Source organism: Andrographis paniculata, unplaced genomic scaffold, assembly GCF_009805555.1.
Source record: "Andrographis paniculata isolate CXL003 unplaced genomic scaffold, ASM980555v1 Contig89END, whole genome shotgun sequence".
NCBI classification, from domain to species: Eukaryota; Viridiplantae; Streptophyta; class Magnoliopsida; order Lamiales; family Acanthaceae; genus Andrographis; species Andrographis paniculata.
The window spans coordinates 1,663,613-1,681,942 of record NW_026137627.1 but is presented as its reverse complement, the minus strand read 5'-3'; the positions used below and the strand labels follow the sequence as shown (position 1 = coordinate 1,681,942).

Below are 18,330 nucleotides of genomic sequence, written 5' to 3'. Positions count from 1 at the left end.
CTGTGCATATCTACAAAAATGGGAGGGGGCAGATTTGAGGGTGGGTTGAAGCCCCTCCCCCCATTTTTTTGTATAACCTACTGCATATATATGATGATCTAATAGTATTAAAATAAATTTAATATATATAATTAAAAAAATAAAAACATGTGTTTAAATATTTTAGACCTGATTTATGATATTATATATTATGCACTTAATTAAGAATTTGTATTTATTAAATATATTTTAATTCAACAAGTTTTACTAAAATAATAATGTATAAATCGTTACATAAATGAAAAAACGTGTAGCCGGCATAATTATTCACGAGGAGGAACTTTTTATTAAATTTGAATTTATTAGATTTATTACATTATATATAACCTTAATGCATTTTAACCAAAAAATACATAAAAGTAACTCCCAGTTTCAATAAATAAAATACGTTCAAATGATCGACGGCTCGGATTGATCATCAGGAGTGAAGTGCAGCCATGGCAGAAACATCAATTTCCTTTGAAGGTGAATGGGAATGGGAATTTACGAAGGAAGAAGATCTAAACCTTGATCTTTGGAGGCATCTTCACAATCATAACAGGGCAATGAGCATGGTGAGCACAGTAATCACTCACACTTCCTAAAACAACCCTGCATATATCCCCAATTTGCATTCTGTTAGCTAAGAATTTATAGTGTAACCGTCAGATTTGCATAATATCTGCAGGAGAATCAACCATTACCTCTTTAGAACTCCATAGCCATGGCTGCCGACGATTAACATGGATGCGTGGTGCTTTTCCACAGCCTCGCAGAGAACACTCCTCGAATTGCCTTCAATTACTTCAAAAATCGCATCATTGACCTGCGGATGAAAATCGAATGCTTCGGTCGGTAACAATGTGTAAATCCTAGGGAATTTCTCCGATTTGAACTTGAACTATACATCCTGACGGTAAGTTAGATCTTCGCCTACCGATTTAGCTTTACACAAATTTTCCGCCCTTTCCATCACCGTAGATGCAACAACCTCCAAATTTTTCGCCACAATACTCAACATTTCAGCAGTAGCTACAGATTACAATCATAAACACACTTTAATTCGCTATTCGTTGAAACAGAGGACAGATTGACGACGAACAACAACATACCTGGACCAGCGAGGCGGACGACGTCCACCGCGAAAGGCTTGGCGTGGACGAGGACGATCTTAAACGCGGAATTCTCCGATCCAGAGGAGAACAAGTGCTGCAAGGTCCAGTTCAAAGCGTAGAAACTGTGATCGTTGTCGTCGATCCCCACCACTATCAACGGCTTCTCCATATCTCGTATTCCTGCAAAACCACAGCAATTCCTGAAATTCAACTTCCACCGAATTTTCGAATATCGCCTGCACCGATTACGCGAGGATGGGGCACTGGATTTATATAGGTAATTGCTGGAATTTGCGTTTGAAGTCGATGGAATTGAAAACTAGCAGCATTGTGAGACGAAACCAGCGTCTGTTCGCTGCTTGTTTTCATATGTAAACTTTTTGTTTTCCTTAAAAAAAAAAAAAAAAAAAAAACTAAAAATTCATAATCTATGGAAATTACAATAATATGTGTATCTGCATTAGTGTGTATTTATAACTTAATACTCCGTATTATAATTATTATTCTTACGACATGATTCATTAAAAATATTTTGGTGTGTTCACTTTAATAATATATTTTTACATTATTTTTTATTATATATCCGTTTTTATTCAATATAAAATATTATTAATATTTTTTATATTTAACATAAAAATACTTTAAATTAAAATATTAAAAAAATATCTCACACTCGGCAGCTATTTTATTTATTTTTGTATAATATTGAGTGTGATTAAAATTAATTTAAAATAAATTTGTTTTATTTTAATTTAAAATTGATTTTATTTTTTATAATTTAAATTTAAATAATATTTCAATGAAGGAAAATATGTTTGGGTTTGTTTGCTTTTAAGTTTTTGGATACATGTATTATTTTATATTAAATATAATGAGTTGTGTTGGTAATATAAAAAATAATATTTTGTGTTAATTATTGATATATATTATGTTAATATATGTATATTTTATTTTTTAATAATATTTATTGGAAATCGAATATTAAAGGTGTGTTCTCTTTCTAAAAAAAATCCAACTATTTGTCAACAAAATTAATAGTTTATATCCATTCATTATTTTTATATTATATATACACTTTCTTATATTTTATGTAAAAATATATTCCTTCCGTCTCATTTTTTATTTTAGTCTGTTTCAAAATAAAGTTACTATTTTCTAATTAATAATTGTACTATCTGTCTAATATAATAAATATCATTTTAAATACAATATTAATATGAGTATTTTTGTCATTTTTATTACAACTCAATATAATATTAATATTAAAAAATCTACTTAAAAAAAATAAACGGCAACATTTCAATGAGACAGAGTAATTACTTCAAATAATTTCGCAAAACAAACACACTCTAAGTGAACATACCATACATTTATTTATGGTGAGTTTAGTTGTTATTTCAAACGTAAATGTTTGTTTAATTGTTATTTTAAACGTAAATTATCACTGTTCATTCTAATAAAAAAAAATATATATATATATTAATAAAATAGGATATCAAAATATTATATAAACAAAAATATGATACTGCTTTATTCATAAGAATAGTACTATAAACTTTTTGTCAGTAATATAAATAAAAAAATATGATAAAAATATTTTTATTAGTCTTTTATAATATAAATACAATGATATTTACAAAATAAATTATATAAATATAAAAATATTTTTAATTTAAATATAATGATGTAAAATACAAATGATGATGCTATTTTTGTTGGACAAGGTAATAATATTTTAAAACCAAAATAAGAACCAAAATAAGAATTTATTAATTATGGTAAAACCATCTCCTAATCCGCTTAAATATGGGCCTATGGGCTGAATTCTAAGGGTAAATTCGATAATGTGTTTTGTTCTGAAGCAGCAATAGATGCTTCTGGAATAATCGATTGGTTGTATTTTTATTCGAAATCAAATACTCCATTATTTAAATAAAAATTTGATAATATATATATTTATATATTTTTAAAGAAAACTGTATTAATTACGGTAAAATCATCTACTAATCCGGTTAAATATGGGCCTATCGTTGGGCTGAATTCTAAGGGTAAATTCGGTAATGTGCCAAATTTTGTTCTGGAAGCAGCAATAGATGCTTCTGGAATAATCGTTCAGTTTTGTGTATTTTATTTCGAAAATTGAGTCTTTAGGCGCACATTTCCTTCAAAGCACGTCTGCTTCTAGGGTTTTCTGTCTCTCTCTCAAGTCTTTCGTGGACTTATTGGAAAAATGAGGTAATGGTTCCTATCAACTTGATCTCGATCCCCTTCAACTTCTTTCTAGTGATTTATTTTGTGGAATTTGATTGATTGATATCTATTTTACGGAGATTTTCAAAATCAGTCTAATTAATTCGTGTATGTGTGTGGTAGCTCTTCGAGTTTTGTCCAAATTTCGATGCGTGTTAAGTGACTATGGATTTGGTTTAGTTCTTCGTGAATTCTGTAATGGTTTGTTTTAGCTGATGTTCCCCCCTATTACGAGCTTTGGTGCTTAGCTTTACAGTCCAACAAAAGCTAATTGTACAAGCGTCATGTATATGATGTGGATTTTCCTTGTTGCATGATTGAGAATACAAGTAGAATTTCCGGACGAAGCTATATTACGTGCTTATCATTTGCTTGAAGTACCAATTCATGTTGATTAGATGTTTGAGCAGAGTCTGGTCGCCATGTCAGTTATAAATTCGTGCCTTTTTATCTCATACTTTGCTCAGCCAGTCACCGAATTGATAGGTCATGTTTAAAGTTTAGTACATAATATAGTATCTTATCTTGGTATGGTATGGAGCTATTATCTGAGCAATTTCTATACTGCAGCCGACACCCAGAAGTGAAGTGGGCTGAAAGGGAGGATAAAGTGTACCTTACTGTTTTGCTGCCAGATGCTAAGAATCCCAAGGTCAATGTTGATCCGGATGGAACATTCACATTTTCTGCCTCTGCTGGGACAGAAAATAATACTTATGAGCTCAAACTAGAACTTCTTGATAAAGTTAATGTAGAGGTGAGTTTTCTTGTCAATTGTGTACCCCAATAGAAAAAGGGAGCACCTGCTTGAAGAACTGTAGTTAATTCCTTTTATTGCGATGTTTACATTTATCTTCTAGCCAAGTGATATTGTAAATTAGTTTTTTGGACCATGTTTGATTTTCTTATTTAATTTTCCTCACCATGTTCTTTCGAAACATTTGCATGTTCTTGCTCCATGACAATGAGGAATTTGGTTTAAAATGTAAGCAATCATTTTTTACTTGATTAGAATCAGGACAAATTTTTCTTATTGTAATTTCTATTATATTGCACAGGAGAGTTGAATGTCTGATTCTTTAAACTGTGAGACCATCGGAACCATTTTTTTTTCTTCTGACCTGGTAGAGCATTTTCTTTACAACTCCTAGGAAGCAGGAGTAGAGCATTGAATGTTCAATTCTTTAAACTGTGAGGCCATTAGAACAATTTTTTTGGACCTCAGTAGTTGAGCATTTTCTTACTCTAGGAAGCAGGGATCTTATCATTAGCTTAAGTTCCAATTTTCTATACATTAGCTAGGTCTTATGACTTTTCAACTTTTTTGTAAGTCTTGTATTTGGTCTGAACTCGCCTTTTCCAGGAGTCCAAAATAAACATTGGTGTACGGAACATCTTCTGTGTATTGGAGAAAGCTGAGAAAAAATGGTGGACAAAACTGTTGCGAGGAGACGGGAAGGCGCCTCATTATGTTAAAGTAGACTGGGATAAATGGGCCGATGAAGATGATGATACTGGTAAGTGGTACTTCATTTTATATGGGTTCTCACATAAACTTTGTTTGTTCTTTTCCTTTTTCCCACAAAGATTGGTGCCTTCTCTGAATCCCCTATAATGCCATCAGGAGGACCTGCAAATTTTGACATGGATGGGATGGATTTCTCCGTAAGTTTTACTGTGTTTATTTGCCTTAGTTTATTGTTCCAACTTTTAAGTTTTTTCTTTGAACACTCGAATTTGGCTTGTTTGACAGAAATTCGGTGACATGGGTGGCCTGGGAGCCATGGGAGGCCTTGGAGGCATGGGAGCCATGGGAGGCCTGGGAGGCATGGGAGATGATGCAGGTGATGATGATTTTGAGGACAGTGATGATGAAGGTAAGCTGCAATGTGATATATGAGCCTAGCCTCTGAATTTGTTATAGCTTTTCTCCAGAGTTTATTTCTGTTTTTCAACCAGTCATTTTGGCTTTTTAATTGAAGATGCATCTTGCTCTACACAGTCATAATTGGAGTTGTTAACGAACCGAGCCGAACAAAATTTTTAAGTGTTCATGCTCGTTCGTTAATGTTTGCGAACAAGACTTGTGTTTGTTCCTTAAGTTTTCAAGTTCATTCGTAGTGTTCAAGCTCGGTTCGTTAAGATTTTTTATCTTCTGAGCTCATGTTCAGCTTAATTAGGTTTGATTAAGCTTGTTCGAACTCATTTGTCTCACTATTTTTTAAATTCATATATAAATTAAAATGGAAACTTAAAATTATTTTATTTATTTATTTTAAATTGATATTTTATTTATTTATAAGTTGTTTTGCGAACAAAATTTGGATTTGTTATTTAACCAAAAGAGCCTGTTTATGCTGTTTGGCTCAGCTCATCTCAGTTCTTTTTTAACAGCTCTAGTCATAACAAACATGGTTGACTGCAATTTTAAATCATCTTCTGGAATCATGTGACTGTCAAAACTCAAAAGTACTTCTTGGATGCCTTGTGGAAGAGTACAAGACATCTCAATCATTATACTTGTTAAAACTTTCTTGACTAGCTATGCTTATTTGCTTGGTGGTTACTGAATGGATGAACTTTTACCATTACATTGTCTAGTCATTTTGCTTGCTGCCTCTACCTCATTTGTGAACTCTATATTTCCTTGTTTTGTCTTGTTGGGCTTTTGTGAGATTTGTTTGTAGCTTCCCACCCACACTCACACCCACATGCATTTACCCTGTATTCTTGATGTATTAATTGTTGTTCCCTTACTGCTTTACAGAAGTCAAGAAACCCGAAGAGAAGGCCGCCGGTGACAAGGCACAAGGAGAATCTTCGGAGGGCAAAGCGGAACCCTCGGCAAATTAACTAATATGATGGGTAAGGTTCCCAAATTGGTAGCAAATCAGTAAGGAATATGATGCATATGGCATGGGTTGGTCTGTTTTGCCTTAGCCTTATTTTTGCACTGACGAAGCATTTCCTGGATGGGCTGAAACTTATTTTCACCCGTTTGTTTGACCGTGGTTATTATTTATTTTAACTGAGTTTGGATTGTGACTTGACTTGAATATGAATGTATTCGTTTCGCATATTAATCCCCCACACCCCCTGTTTTTTACGTGTGCTGATTAAATATAATGTGCTATTGATAGTATCTTTATGTGTTAATTGGGCAATCAGTATGGTTCATTCAGCTCCCTACTACTGAGGGTATGTTTCTTTACCCTGGGTTTGGAGAAACTTGTTGTTTGGGCACTGTAGGTCCAAAATTACTCGCCAGACTTCTTGTTCCCCTGCTCCCTTGATTACATTTACTTTTGCATTTGGATCAGATGCTGAATGAATTAATTCAGTGCCTGATAAATTACTATTTATATGTATGTTATTGTATTTAATATTAAAAATATTATTATATTAGTATTATAGGATGTTAATAAAAGTATTTTTGATTTTTTTTAATTTGTACTATGCAAAAAAATGAAAAAATAACTCTGGTCGTTTTTGCTGGATTACGGAATGTTATGGCTTAAAGGATAGGTTGTTGGTGTCTGCCCCAGGAATACAGTAGGTTAAGGGCTCGGCCATTACACTACATCCTTATTTTTGATATAAAATATATTGATATTATTTTAAATACAAAATTATATTTTTATTATAATGTAATAAAAAGAATAGGATTTTGGGAGTGTTTTTTCTTTTTTTTTAATAGTTAAACAAAAGCCAAAATTTCACAAACAAAGATGTGCCAAACTTTCTATCGCCCTCTTTTACACTAGCTATATATATTCTGATCTGTTTACATTTTTTATATATTACACTAGCTATATATATTCTGATCTGTTTACATTTTTTATATATTTTTATTGAATTTTTTATTTTATTAAATTAACAAATTAATTGTCTTAATTTTTTTATTACTATTATTTCTCTACCATTTTATCCTTATATCAACCAGAACCCTTAATTACATGAATTAAGAATAAAAAAATAAAAGATGGGTATAGTTAGTTGTAATTCGATTATGTGTTTAATACTCCCTTTATCTTCGTATAATTATATCATTTTTTTTTTTTTTTAATTTTAAAAAGAACTGATATAATTATGTTGGGCGGCCTTGATTAATTGGGCATTATGGCCCATTTTATGGAAGATGGGCCTGAATTCTGGGTCTAACATAGTTTTATCAGGCCTATGTAAATTGGGCTTTTGGTCACTTTGTGCAAGTATATCTAGACTAGACTGTAGCAACGACAACTACTGTGCTAAATACTCCATTTACCTGTTAGATACGAAAATTTTAGAACAGATATAATTAAAATTAAAAATAAATCTTAAATTAAAATAATCCATTAATTTAATTAAAATTAGAAAATTCGAAAATTTTGTACATTATAATAACCTACATCAGTCAAAAACCCTAGCGGCTCCAACTGAAAAACCGACAAGTAGAAAATGGATGCTTCGGAGGAGATGGAAGTTGAAGAAGCGACCTCCTCTTCCGGTACGAATAATTTCAAAAGATTGGGTCTTAAGAATTCAATACAAACCAATTTTGGCGATGACTACGTGTTCGAAATCGTTTCCAAGTATGATCCTCTCCCTCCTCCTTTCTTTTCTTTCGATTATGTTGATGATTTTTGTGAATTTTGTGTTGATGATTTTTGTGAATTTTGTGTTGATGGACTAGTTTGTGTTTTTTGAGTCGGTTAGGGATGACTGGACGTCGATGGCGGTCTCGCTTTCGACCAATGCTGTGAAGTTGTACTCCCCTCATACAGGGCAGTACCTTGGGGAATGCAAAGGTCATTCTTCGACTATCAACCAAATTTCGTTCTCAGGGCCGTCGTCTCCGCATGTTTTGTATTCCTGCTCGTCTGATAGCACCCTCAGAGCTTGGGATTCCCGGTCCTTCCAGCAGGTTTTACTCCTCTCGATTCGAATTTAATGATACTCAGTTTGCGTTTCTCCTCGATCTTATTAGTTTTTCATCGGTTATACTTTTATATATACATTTGCAAATATAATCATGTCCTCTGTAGATTGTTGATACTATCAACCTGACTATAATGAAATAGTGATTAGTTTCGTAACATAATAGCCTAATCAATAAAAATCGTGGCATAGGCGTGGTATAATGTCATTTGCGCTTGTAAATCTTTTTAGCAGCATAGTGGCTTGAGTAAAGGTTCTGATTATATAGAGCTTTGCAATGCAGGTGTCTTGCTTAAGTACTGGCCCTTCACTGGAGATGTTCAGCTTCTCATTTGGTGGAGCCAATGAGAATCTCCTTGCAGCAGCATGCAAGTCACAGGTAATATCACTTTCTAGTGTTTGCTGATTAATATACACCATTAATTTTTTCTAACTTTTTCTTGTTGATATTTTGAATTTGACACTGAATTGCAGTTTATGTTGGCATGTTCTTAACATCCTCTATATGATCCCTGCATCAATTGCCTGTTTTGATATAGAATATTTCTACTCTGGAGAGTCCCCTATAGAGGATTAGCCACATGCTTATTTTCTCACTGTTTTCATGAGATTATTATGCAATTTTGTATATTGAGGCTGTCGGTCCTGGAAATTGGTTTCTTGCTATTTTTCATCTTCTTTGTGTTGTAATTTATGTCAGGAATATTTCTTTACTAAATATATAAATTTTTTCATTCACTTGTTCTCTTGTGCAGATATATTTCTGGGATTGGAGGACAATGAAGCAGAGTGCTTGTTTAGAGGAATGTCATACAGAAGATGTTACACAGGTAAATCAGACAGCTTTTGGTTCTATCTAGGTACAAGTTGTGGGAAAGCAGTAGTGGCCTAGGCTTTGTTAATTGTTACTTGTGTTTTCAAACTACAATTTTGCGCTATTAAAAAAAAATAAATTTGCCATGGAAAATATTATATATCCAACACATATTTTTCATTTACAATATCACAATTAAACTTATTCTTTAATAAAAATATTACATCAAATATCATTTTCCATTCAACTTTTACTATTTCCAAAACAATTAACACACCAAACCACTTCCAAAACACAACTAAACAAAGCTCTACTCTTACAGTCCCACCTAAAATCATTTGACAAAAACCAGGACAAGCAATCTCGTACTAAGTATTAAATAGAGTATCTTTGTATGTAGTGAAGCATGAAAATACTATTAGTGACCTTTTGTGACACTATGTGGAGGTGGAGCAACTTGCTTAGATTCTTTAGACATAGAAAAAGCTAGAATGAAGCTGCATACTAATATATGATTGTTAATTACTTTGTGATACTTAATCAAACTTCTATGATAGTGGCTTCAAAAACTGAAATTTTTTTAATCCTGCTCTTGATGTTTAGCAGTTTGGGTTACCCGTCTGTTTATTTTAATACCATTTCTAAAGATTCGTTAATTTTAGTAACCTTTTGTAGGTCCACTTTGTTCCTGGCCATCAAAGCAAGCTTATCTCTTCTTCTGTGGATGGATTAATATGTCTTTTTGATACCGACGGAGACATAAACGATGATGACCATTTGTTATCGGTGAGTGACTTCATCTCTGTAAATCATGTTATTGTGTGTGTTTCAGTATAGGTTTTTTTTTTTTTTTGGGGGGGGGGGGGGGTTTCTTCCTGCATAGACATTACTTTTGTTCATAGCCTCTTCCCATGGTCTTTTATCCTGTAACAAAAATATCACAAAGAACGAAACAAAACAATATAAAATTCAAAAGAATTTGCTTACCCAATTTGATCCAAATTGATCTACGTATGAGGATGTTGTCAAGTCAAAAATTTTATTAGGAGTTTTTTGGCAAAATAATTAAGAGATTACATTTAAAGCCCAAAGCGCATATCTGGCAACTATGAGTCAGACCATTCCTATTCTCTAGTGTGTGTGTGAACTTTCATTACTCATGTTTTGTTACTTGCATACACATTGACATTTATGCACTATTACTCATTATGATCACTGTATCCCTTTATTGTTTAAACAGACGTGACTCCCTACTGTGGGTGCGACTGTTTAAATCTTCATTAGTCTGTTTCTATAACTTGTATGCATATTGTTGTTTTTGCACCAATACTCTTCATGCAAACTGCAACCAGGTGCTCAATGTGGGAACTTCAATTGGGAAGGTGGGATTCTTTGGCGAGGCCAATCAGAAGCTGTGGTGCTTAACACATATTGAAACCTTGAGGTACTACTACTTCAATCTTGTTTCATAATGTTGTTAATTCTCACACTCCTGATGATTAAATATCTCCCATGCTTTCAAACTTTTATACATTTTAAGATGTTTTTATGATGTAGTTTTATGATTTGAGGAATATGCTAATGCCAAATTTACACCAATTTTGCTCCTTATAGTGTTTGGGATTGGGCTGTTTCTAGCACTGAAGCAAACTTTGAGGATGCTCGCGCATTGGCCTCTGAGAGCTGGATTCTGGATAATGTAAGTTCCCATTACATTTGTCGGGGTTGCTGTTTTTTAAACAACTACCTCCTCTGTCTTGTAAAAATATGCCCATTTGACCATTTTAGTGTGTTTACTAAAAGTGTCTTCTTTAAATCTTTTCCAATTATTTTTTCATATATTTACACAATTGCCATTGAGGCCCCCATTTATTCGGCACACTCATTCTACTCTACTCCAAATATAACATAATTAACCCTATGAAATTTCAATTCTCCCCTTGTAGAAACTACAGAAGTAATATTAAATTATTATTTTTCTTAATCTCCATGCAAAATAGTTTTGAGCATAGTTTTATAAGATGGAGTGAGTATCAAATTTGGACACCCATTGCCATTCTCCTTTAATATTTAAATTTATATGCCGCGACTCTCCTCTTGCTGCCACAGCTTGCAAACTTGGAAGTTTGGGTCATGTAACATATCTTGAATGGTAATAGCAGAACAAACCTACTTCGTAACATTTGCATAAGGAAAGCATGTGAAAATTTATCTATAAAATCAAATTATTATTCGTAATTCAGTAACCTAATTTCGTATACAATTACAGTGATGCCATACAATACCAATGTGGGGCTGTGGACAGCTCTGATTTAATCACAAGTTTATTATGGTGTTTTTTTTATTTTTTTTAAAATGTAGACGCTTGATGTATTAAGCATTGGCTGATTTATGGACAGGTTGACTATTTTGTTAATTGTCACTATTCGAATGAGGAAGATCGGCTGTGGGTGATTGGAGGCACAAATGGTGGCACGGTCGGATACTTCCCTGTGGAATATGGGAAAAGAAAGAAAATAGGATCTGCGGAAGCTGTTTTCCAGGGTGGTCATACCGGGATAGTGAGGAGTGTGTTGCCCATGTCCACTCGACATCATGGTATTTATGGTTGGACTGGAGGTGAAGATGGCAGGCTGTGCTGCTGGTTGTCCGGTGTATTGGACGAGACCAACTCCTGCTCCTCTTGGGTGTCGTCTTGTTTGGTCGAAAAATCGCCCAAGACCAGAAGGAAACACCGCCATACTCCTTACTAAGATTTTCCTCAAATATATTTTGTCTTGCTTCGTGTCATTTTTGTGGCCATTACCAAGTGTGTATTATTAGTTGTCTTGTAATTTTGCCCTGCCAGTGCCAGGTGATGAATTCTCTTTTAATTGGAACGTTATTAGGTGCTTCTGCAGGTGGAGCCTCGTTAACATCATATATATATATATATATGCCTTGGTGGGTCGAAAGAATGATTGGCTTCTGCACAGCCATGGCTGCCTCTTGAAAAGTTGCAGAAATCTTGAGGATGCAAGATATACGGTATACCCACTTTATATTGTTTGCAGGCTTTTATTTTATTTAAGTTTTTTTCATGTTGTGTGGGAAGGTATGTTTTATTATTGGATTGATTATACGTTGGGCTTTCAGAAATGGGTCTGATTGGACTGCGCTTGATTTGTGTAAGACCGTTACAAATCATAGGCAGGGTATATATATAAATGGGCCTAGTAGTTGGTCTGTGATTATGTGTTGGGCCTTTGTTATGAGCCTCACTCATTTGGGCCTTTTTGTGGGCCTAGGGCTTAGGAATGTGCCCCCTTATTATGAGCTGGGCCTAGATAAATGTCACTAAATAGATTGGGCCTTGAATACGAGTTTGGTTTGGGAAAATAGGCCTCATTGAGATGGGCCTTGTTTATGGGCCGATCCTTTACAACTGGATCCATAAAATGTTAGGGCCTTTCAAGTTTACCTGATTGGGCTGGGCCTTAATTATGGGCCAATAATTTACAAATCAACCCAAAATATACTGATCCTTTATTATGTTTTGGGCCTTTACATTTGGGCTTATATGGTTATTTATGGAGAGGCCTTCACAAATGCGGCGGTACAAGCCTTGTTTATGGCCAGACCTTCATAAATGGGTCTGGATGCTCGGACTTTGTTACGGGTCGGGCTTTTTAACCATTGGGTCTTTGAAAATGAGCCTGATTGGACTGGACCTTATATTGAGTTATGTCTTAGGGCTTGTTGGATTGGGCCTTTGCTCTAAGCATAATTAAATGGTTTTTTTCCTTTTCTTTTTTTTTTCAATGGATCTTAATTATATGGGTTGGGAGCTCTTTTGAATTGGCCTTTCTTTTGCCAATTTTGATTACGGGGTTCAATCTTAAATGGATTTTATTTATTTATTATTTTTTTAATTGAACCACCGCCGCATTTTCTTATCAACCCTCAAGTGATAGAGGAGATTGTCCGGCATTTTCTTATAATGATTGGTATAAGCGGCAATTGTTCTCTTTGTTGTTGGTCAGTCTTGCATTCGAACGGTAAGCATCGTTGAGCAAGTTCTTTTCAAACCAAGACAAAATTGGAAGTGCTTTTCATAAGTTTTTCTATAGCACCTTCCCAAGGTGAGTTTATTAAATTATACTTTCACTAATTAATAAAATATACTTTTTTTCATCATTTAAATTTGTTTTTACTTTAATTTTTGTTTTGTTATTTAAATTTATTTTCGTTTCTTTTTCGATAAAAATGTACTAATTTTTCTTTACCCAGAATGTAAATTTTTTTTATTTTTATTTATTTTCTTAAAATTCGTTTTCGGTCAAATGAGTACGTAATTGAATGACGGAAGTAGTACTAAAGAATAATATATCTCATTCTGTCCCAATACAATAATCTTATTTACCATTTTTGTCTGTTTCAAAACAATAATCTTGTTTTCATAAATAACCATATTACCGTACAACTAACCCTATTTTTTTTATTTTTATTAAAAAATTGCCACTATTTTTTACGTTAATACACTCACAAGCCAAAAAAAAAAATAAAAATTTATCCATATTTTTACTAACCCAATCTAATTAAGACTATATTTATGGATTTATGGATAGAGGGAGTATTATGTTTCGAATTTCATATTGATTCAAATTTTTATTATATCAATCGGAATTGATTTGAGAAAAAAGAAGGTAAAATTCAATTAATCCAAACTTTCTAAAAACACAAACTAAAATTTAAATTTGAGTTTTAATTAGAATATTACTCGCCCTTATTTTGACCATAATACAAATATTGAAAAAAAATAATAATATAATAATGATAATAATAATAATAATAATTTACTATTATATAAAAATTAATGGATAAATACCTTCCCTTCACGTTCACGGGCTTCAGCATACGGCAGCAGAATCGTGCGGTGAGCGAGGGGAGAGGATGACAGAGCAGGACGCGGATGCGGAGATGGCGGCGATTCTGAGAGAAACATTTGGGGATTCGCAGTCAGACAGCGACGCTGAGGAGTCAGAGTCTTCGCGCAATCGTCGACCACTCCATGATTCAACTCACTCAATATTTGGGGATACACATATTTGGGAACCTATTCCTGAAATCAGCGGACTCTGGATTTCTAGAGATTTTTTATCTGCCGATCAACAATCTGCTTTGCTCTCTGCTCTCGAAAAAGGTGCTTCAGAGATTCCCCTAATTTCCTGCAAAAAAATATGCACAATTTCATTTATAAACCAAAGCTAAGGAGATTGATTACCTGTGATTGAACGGTTTTGGATGCAGATGGATATCTGGCTGAAGACTCTCATAATCAGGTATCTACTGATCAACGAGGTTTAGTATTAATTCGATATGAACTGCTTCAACCGTGAAGCATTTGAAATCTGTGTTCATTTTTCGATCTATATTTCAAATGCTATCTCTTCTCTGTGCTACGAGATTACATTCTTCTGAGTATCTAAAATTTGCAGGCGATGAAATTTGGGGATCTGCCAGATTGGGCGATGGAACTTTCATATTACATTAGAGAGGATGTGGCAATAACAAGCGATAACAGTAAAGCAGCCTGTGTATTTCCATCAGACTTGTTATGGAGGGAGCCATTGTTCAACCAGTTTATAGTGAACATATACAAGCCAGGTGAGGTGAGGTTGGTCGATCAGCAGCAATCTTTATGCTATAATTTTATGTTCTTCTTCTGCGTAGTTATGAATCAATCGTATCATGGAATGTAGGGAATCTGTGCACATGTTGATCTTATGAGATTTGAAGATGGAATAGCAATAGTCTCCCTGGAGTCATCATGTCTGATGCATTTTAGCCCGGTTGAAGATGAGAATGCGGAGAAGAATTCAGCAAAGATCCCTGTGCTTTTGAACCCGGGATCGATTGTTTTGATGTGGGGCGAGGCTCGGTATCGATGGAAGCACGAGATTAATCGGAAGCCGGGTTTTCAGAAATGGGATGGCGAAGAAATTGAGCAGAAAAGGAGAGTATCTGTGACATTAAGAAAGCTGTGTTGTGTGTAGCCAACAATCTCCGTGGGGCATGATTCATTTGACTAGATCTTACGTATGTTATTTTATAGCCCAATATAGGTTGAGATATGTATAAACATATTATTTCTTATTATTAACTGGTCCAATTAATAAGTTACTGAATTCTGCACATAAGAGTCCCCCGGTACTTACTTGTTATAAATGTAATGACATGTGTAAAATATTGAAAGTTAGAGAAAATATAAGCTTAACTAATGGCTCAAATAGTTACATTTAACCTACGGTACAAAATCAGTATTTTGTGGGTTTTTTGCCTATGACATGTTAGGCTTATCCAATGAATCAAGCCTAGTCCAACATCCGAATCCCGACCCAACCCAACCCGGCTCATCAATTGACGACCCAGCAATATGGAGTGAGTGAAGATAGGTAATGCCATTGATAGAGAATCGACAATGTGCATTGCATTGTTTAAAATGTGTTTCCAATTTAATCTTTCCCGTTCAAAAACTATCACGTCCAAGTCCAACAACTTACTTCAATGTGATCTATACAGACAGCATGTTTTCATATCTCTACAGTCAATGAATCAATATCAACTAGTAACTACACAAACAAATCCATAATTCAAAAACAACACAAAGTTCACAAATAATACAGAAACCTAACATTCAAAACAACAAGAAGAAGAGACCAAGCAAAACAGAGCCTAACCAGATCACCAGCAATAGGGTTCATGTCTCTGAACATCCTGGCGCACCCAACCATAACTCCAAAAATAGCGCCACAAAGGGCCAACCCGACCCGAATGGCGCCTGCCCCGAAGACAACCGGGTACCACCCGAGGCAGAGCATTTGCTGGCCCAAGTAGACGGCCAAGGCCTTGGGATGGCGGTGGAAGCCTCCCTCGGCCCAAATGAGCCACGCGGAGAGGCCAGAGAGGAAGGCGTGGGCCAGAAAGGAGAGGTGTAGAGCCCACAGAGGCGGGAAGTAGAAAGGCTTGGGAAGGAGGCGGCGGTAGCCGAAGAAGAAGATGTCGAGGACGGTTAGGGAGAGAGGGAACGCCACGGCGACGCTCAGCGACCGGAGGCCGTGCAGCGCCGTGCCAGATTTTTTGTGCTTTCTGGCGTTCATCGTCGGACGGGATCGGTCAGGCGCGGCGGCGATCGGCGGCGGCGGTGGTGCGGTTAGGTTTAGGTTAGGTTAGGTTGAGTAATTTTGGGATATTTGATTGGGAAGTGAAAAATGGCTGGTTGGGGAAGGTGGGGGAGAATTCAATTGGTTGGGGTGGGAACGGCTGAGAGGGCGTGTTTATCGCCTGGTTTGGTTTTAGATGGGGGAGGGGAGGGGAGGGGAGGGAGTCACGTGGCGGGGAGGTGGTGGGGACGGGACGGGATTACACGTGGCATGATCCAAGTAGATAGTCTCCCCCCGCTGCTGATTAGCGAGTCGTACGTGGTTGTGTGACCCCCGCCGCTCGGGCCAGTCCATCGTTTCATTTGTAGAAGGGTAGAAATGCCGATGCAAGGGAAATGGATAGGACTTCAAAATGACGACGAAGACAAGAAATGAGATAAATACTTGAATCGTTATTATTTTTATTTTTTATTTTAAAAAAAATGTGTTTATTTTATTATTCCGTCAGTCCCACATATCATGTCCAAGTTGCCGTTTCTGTCCGTGTTTCACTTATGCCACTTTCTTTTTTTTAGAAAATGATTATACACTTTATACACTTTGATCTCATTTATTATTTATATTATAGGATAATTATTTTTACTAATACATTCTTAATTATCTACTAATTACACCCCTCCTAAAATACCGTGTTTATAGTGTAGCAGACACGGTACGTGGGACGGAGGTAGTATTTAAGAGTGTGTTTGTTTGAACAATTTTGATAAATTTATATTATTTATACAATTTTTTTTTAAAAAATAATATAAAATCAAATATTTATTTAATATTTTCTTCGTCCACTTTAAAGGTTTACAATTATTTTTTGCATGTTGAATTTTGAATATTAATTATTATATCAAAATATAGTACAAATTAAGTAAGATAAACAAAAATATTTCTATCAGTGTCTTGTAATACAAATATAATAACATTTGTATAAACAAATACTCCATCCTGTCCGCTTACAAAGTTGACATTTATTTTTTGTGTGTTGATATTTGAATATTAATTATTATATCAAAATATAGTACAAATTGAGAGAAAATGACAAAAATACGTATATTAGTGTCTTATAATACAAATATAACGATATTAAAATTAAGAAATATACAAATATAGAAATATTTATAATGTTAGTACAATGATGAAAAATGTAAATTTTTAGTGAGAGAGATAAGGAGTATCATTTCTACAAAACTATTTGCAAGCAAATAAGAAAGAAATTAATGTGTTTTTTTAGAAAAATAAAAAATAAATTGATTTGAATTTGATATTAAAAGAATATTTGAAATTTTATGAGATGATTTTTTTTATTTTTTATTTTTTAAAAATACATAGTCAAAATAGTAAAATTTAAAATATTTTGGAAAAAAACACACTTTTACGGCTAATAATTAAGACTGCGCCAAAGCAGTAGGGATATGACTGTAAGCAGTAGGGATATGATTGTGTGGAAGATGGATTTGTTCACTTTGTGTTTTTACATAAAAAGTGTTTTTTTATATTAAATATAAAATTTTGTATTGATAATATAAAAAATAATATTTTCTATCATATTGTCAATTTTTTGTGAGTAAATAAAATAAACATATTATGGGTGTGTTTATTTGAGAGATTTGTTTGGATTTCCACTGTTCATCCTATTTTTTCCTCCCAAAAATATCAAATCAAACACCTATTTTTTTATTTTTTATATTATACTAAAAATCAATTTTACATTCAAAATATCGTATCAACACCTATTTATATCACATCATACAACTATTCAAATTCAAAATTTTTACTATTCAAATCTCAATTCAAAATCCAAACCCTCAAACAAACACACCCTATATATATATTGTGCTAACATATGTATATTATACTCTCTGCATTTCAATACAATAGTCATGTTTATCATTTTTGTCCGTCCCAAAACAATAGTTTCATTTTCATAAATAATTATATCACTATAAAATTATCCTTATTTTTTTATTATTATACAATTGTCACTATTTTTTACACTAATACACTTATGATCAATCACAAG

General features: G+C 34.1%; 5 protein-coding genes across 6 annotated transcripts; 3 read left to right on the top strand and 2 right to left on the bottom strand.

Annotated features, from left to right (window-relative positions):
* Positions 1-298: 298 nt before the first annotated feature.
* Positions 299-1,401, bottom strand: LOC127243026 (universal stress protein PHOS32-like). Its single transcript, XM_051262863.1, has 4 exons — positions 1,131-1,401; positions 956-1,050; positions 723-844; positions 299-630 (listed from the first exon to the last, which is right to left on the bottom strand). The coding sequence occupies exons 1-4, from the start codon at positions 1,300-1,302 to the stop codon at positions 540-542; spliced, it is 480 nt and encodes a 159-aa protein (XP_051118820.1). The 5' UTR covers positions 1,303-1,401; the 3' UTR covers positions 299-539.
* Positions 1,402-3,227: 1,826 nt separating this feature from the next.
* On the top strand, positions 3,228-6,473 carry LOC127243071 (uncharacterized protein Os08g0359500-like). Its single transcript, XM_051262924.1, has 6 exons — positions 3,228-3,368; positions 3,954-4,140; positions 4,747-4,900; positions 5,008-5,048; positions 5,137-5,260; positions 6,151-6,473. Exons 1-6 carry the CDS (start codon positions 3,364-3,366, stop codon positions 6,234-6,236), a joined length of 597 nt encoding a protein of 198 aa, XP_051118881.1. The 5' UTR covers positions 3,228-3,363; the 3' UTR covers positions 6,237-6,473.
* Positions 6,474-7,750: 1,277 nt separating this feature from the next.
* Positions 7,751-12,350, top strand: LOC127242957 (WD repeat-containing protein GTS1). Of its 2 annotated transcripts, none has more exons than XM_051262741.1 (8): positions 7,751-7,957; positions 8,082-8,289; positions 8,587-8,682; positions 9,059-9,133; positions 9,793-9,903; positions 10,470-10,561; positions 10,732-10,816; positions 11,517-12,350. In XM_051262741.1, the coding sequence occupies exons 1-8, from the start codon at positions 7,824-7,826 to the stop codon at positions 11,868-11,870; spliced, it is 1,155 nt and encodes a 384-aa protein (XP_051118698.1). In that variant the 5' UTR covers positions 7,751-7,823; the 3' UTR covers positions 11,871-12,350. The 2 variants fall into 2 exon arrangements, with proteins under 2 accessions (XP_051118698.1, XP_051118699.1); XM_051262742.1 differs by having other exon boundaries at positions 7,819-7,957; positions 8,074-8,289.
* On the top strand, positions 12,026-15,259 carry LOC127242958 (uncharacterized). The gene is made up of 5 exons (XM_051262743.1): positions 12,026-12,144; positions 14,011-14,299; positions 14,407-14,438; positions 14,595-14,768; positions 14,859-15,259. Exons 2-5 carry the CDS (start codon positions 14,050-14,052, stop codon positions 15,150-15,152), a joined length of 750 nt encoding a protein of 249 aa, XP_051118700.1. The 5' UTR covers positions 12,026-12,144; positions 14,011-14,049; the 3' UTR covers positions 15,153-15,259.
* Positions 14,188-16,698, bottom strand: LOC127242959 (translocator protein homolog). Its single transcript, XM_051262744.1, has 2 exons — positions 15,837-16,698; positions 14,188-14,324 (listed from the first exon to the last, which is right to left on the bottom strand). Exons 1-2 carry the CDS (start codon positions 16,254-16,256, stop codon positions 14,265-14,267), a joined length of 480 nt encoding a protein of 159 aa, XP_051118701.1. The 5' UTR covers positions 16,257-16,698; the 3' UTR covers positions 14,188-14,264.
* Between the last annotated feature and the right edge of the window lie 1,632 nt (positions 16,699-18,330).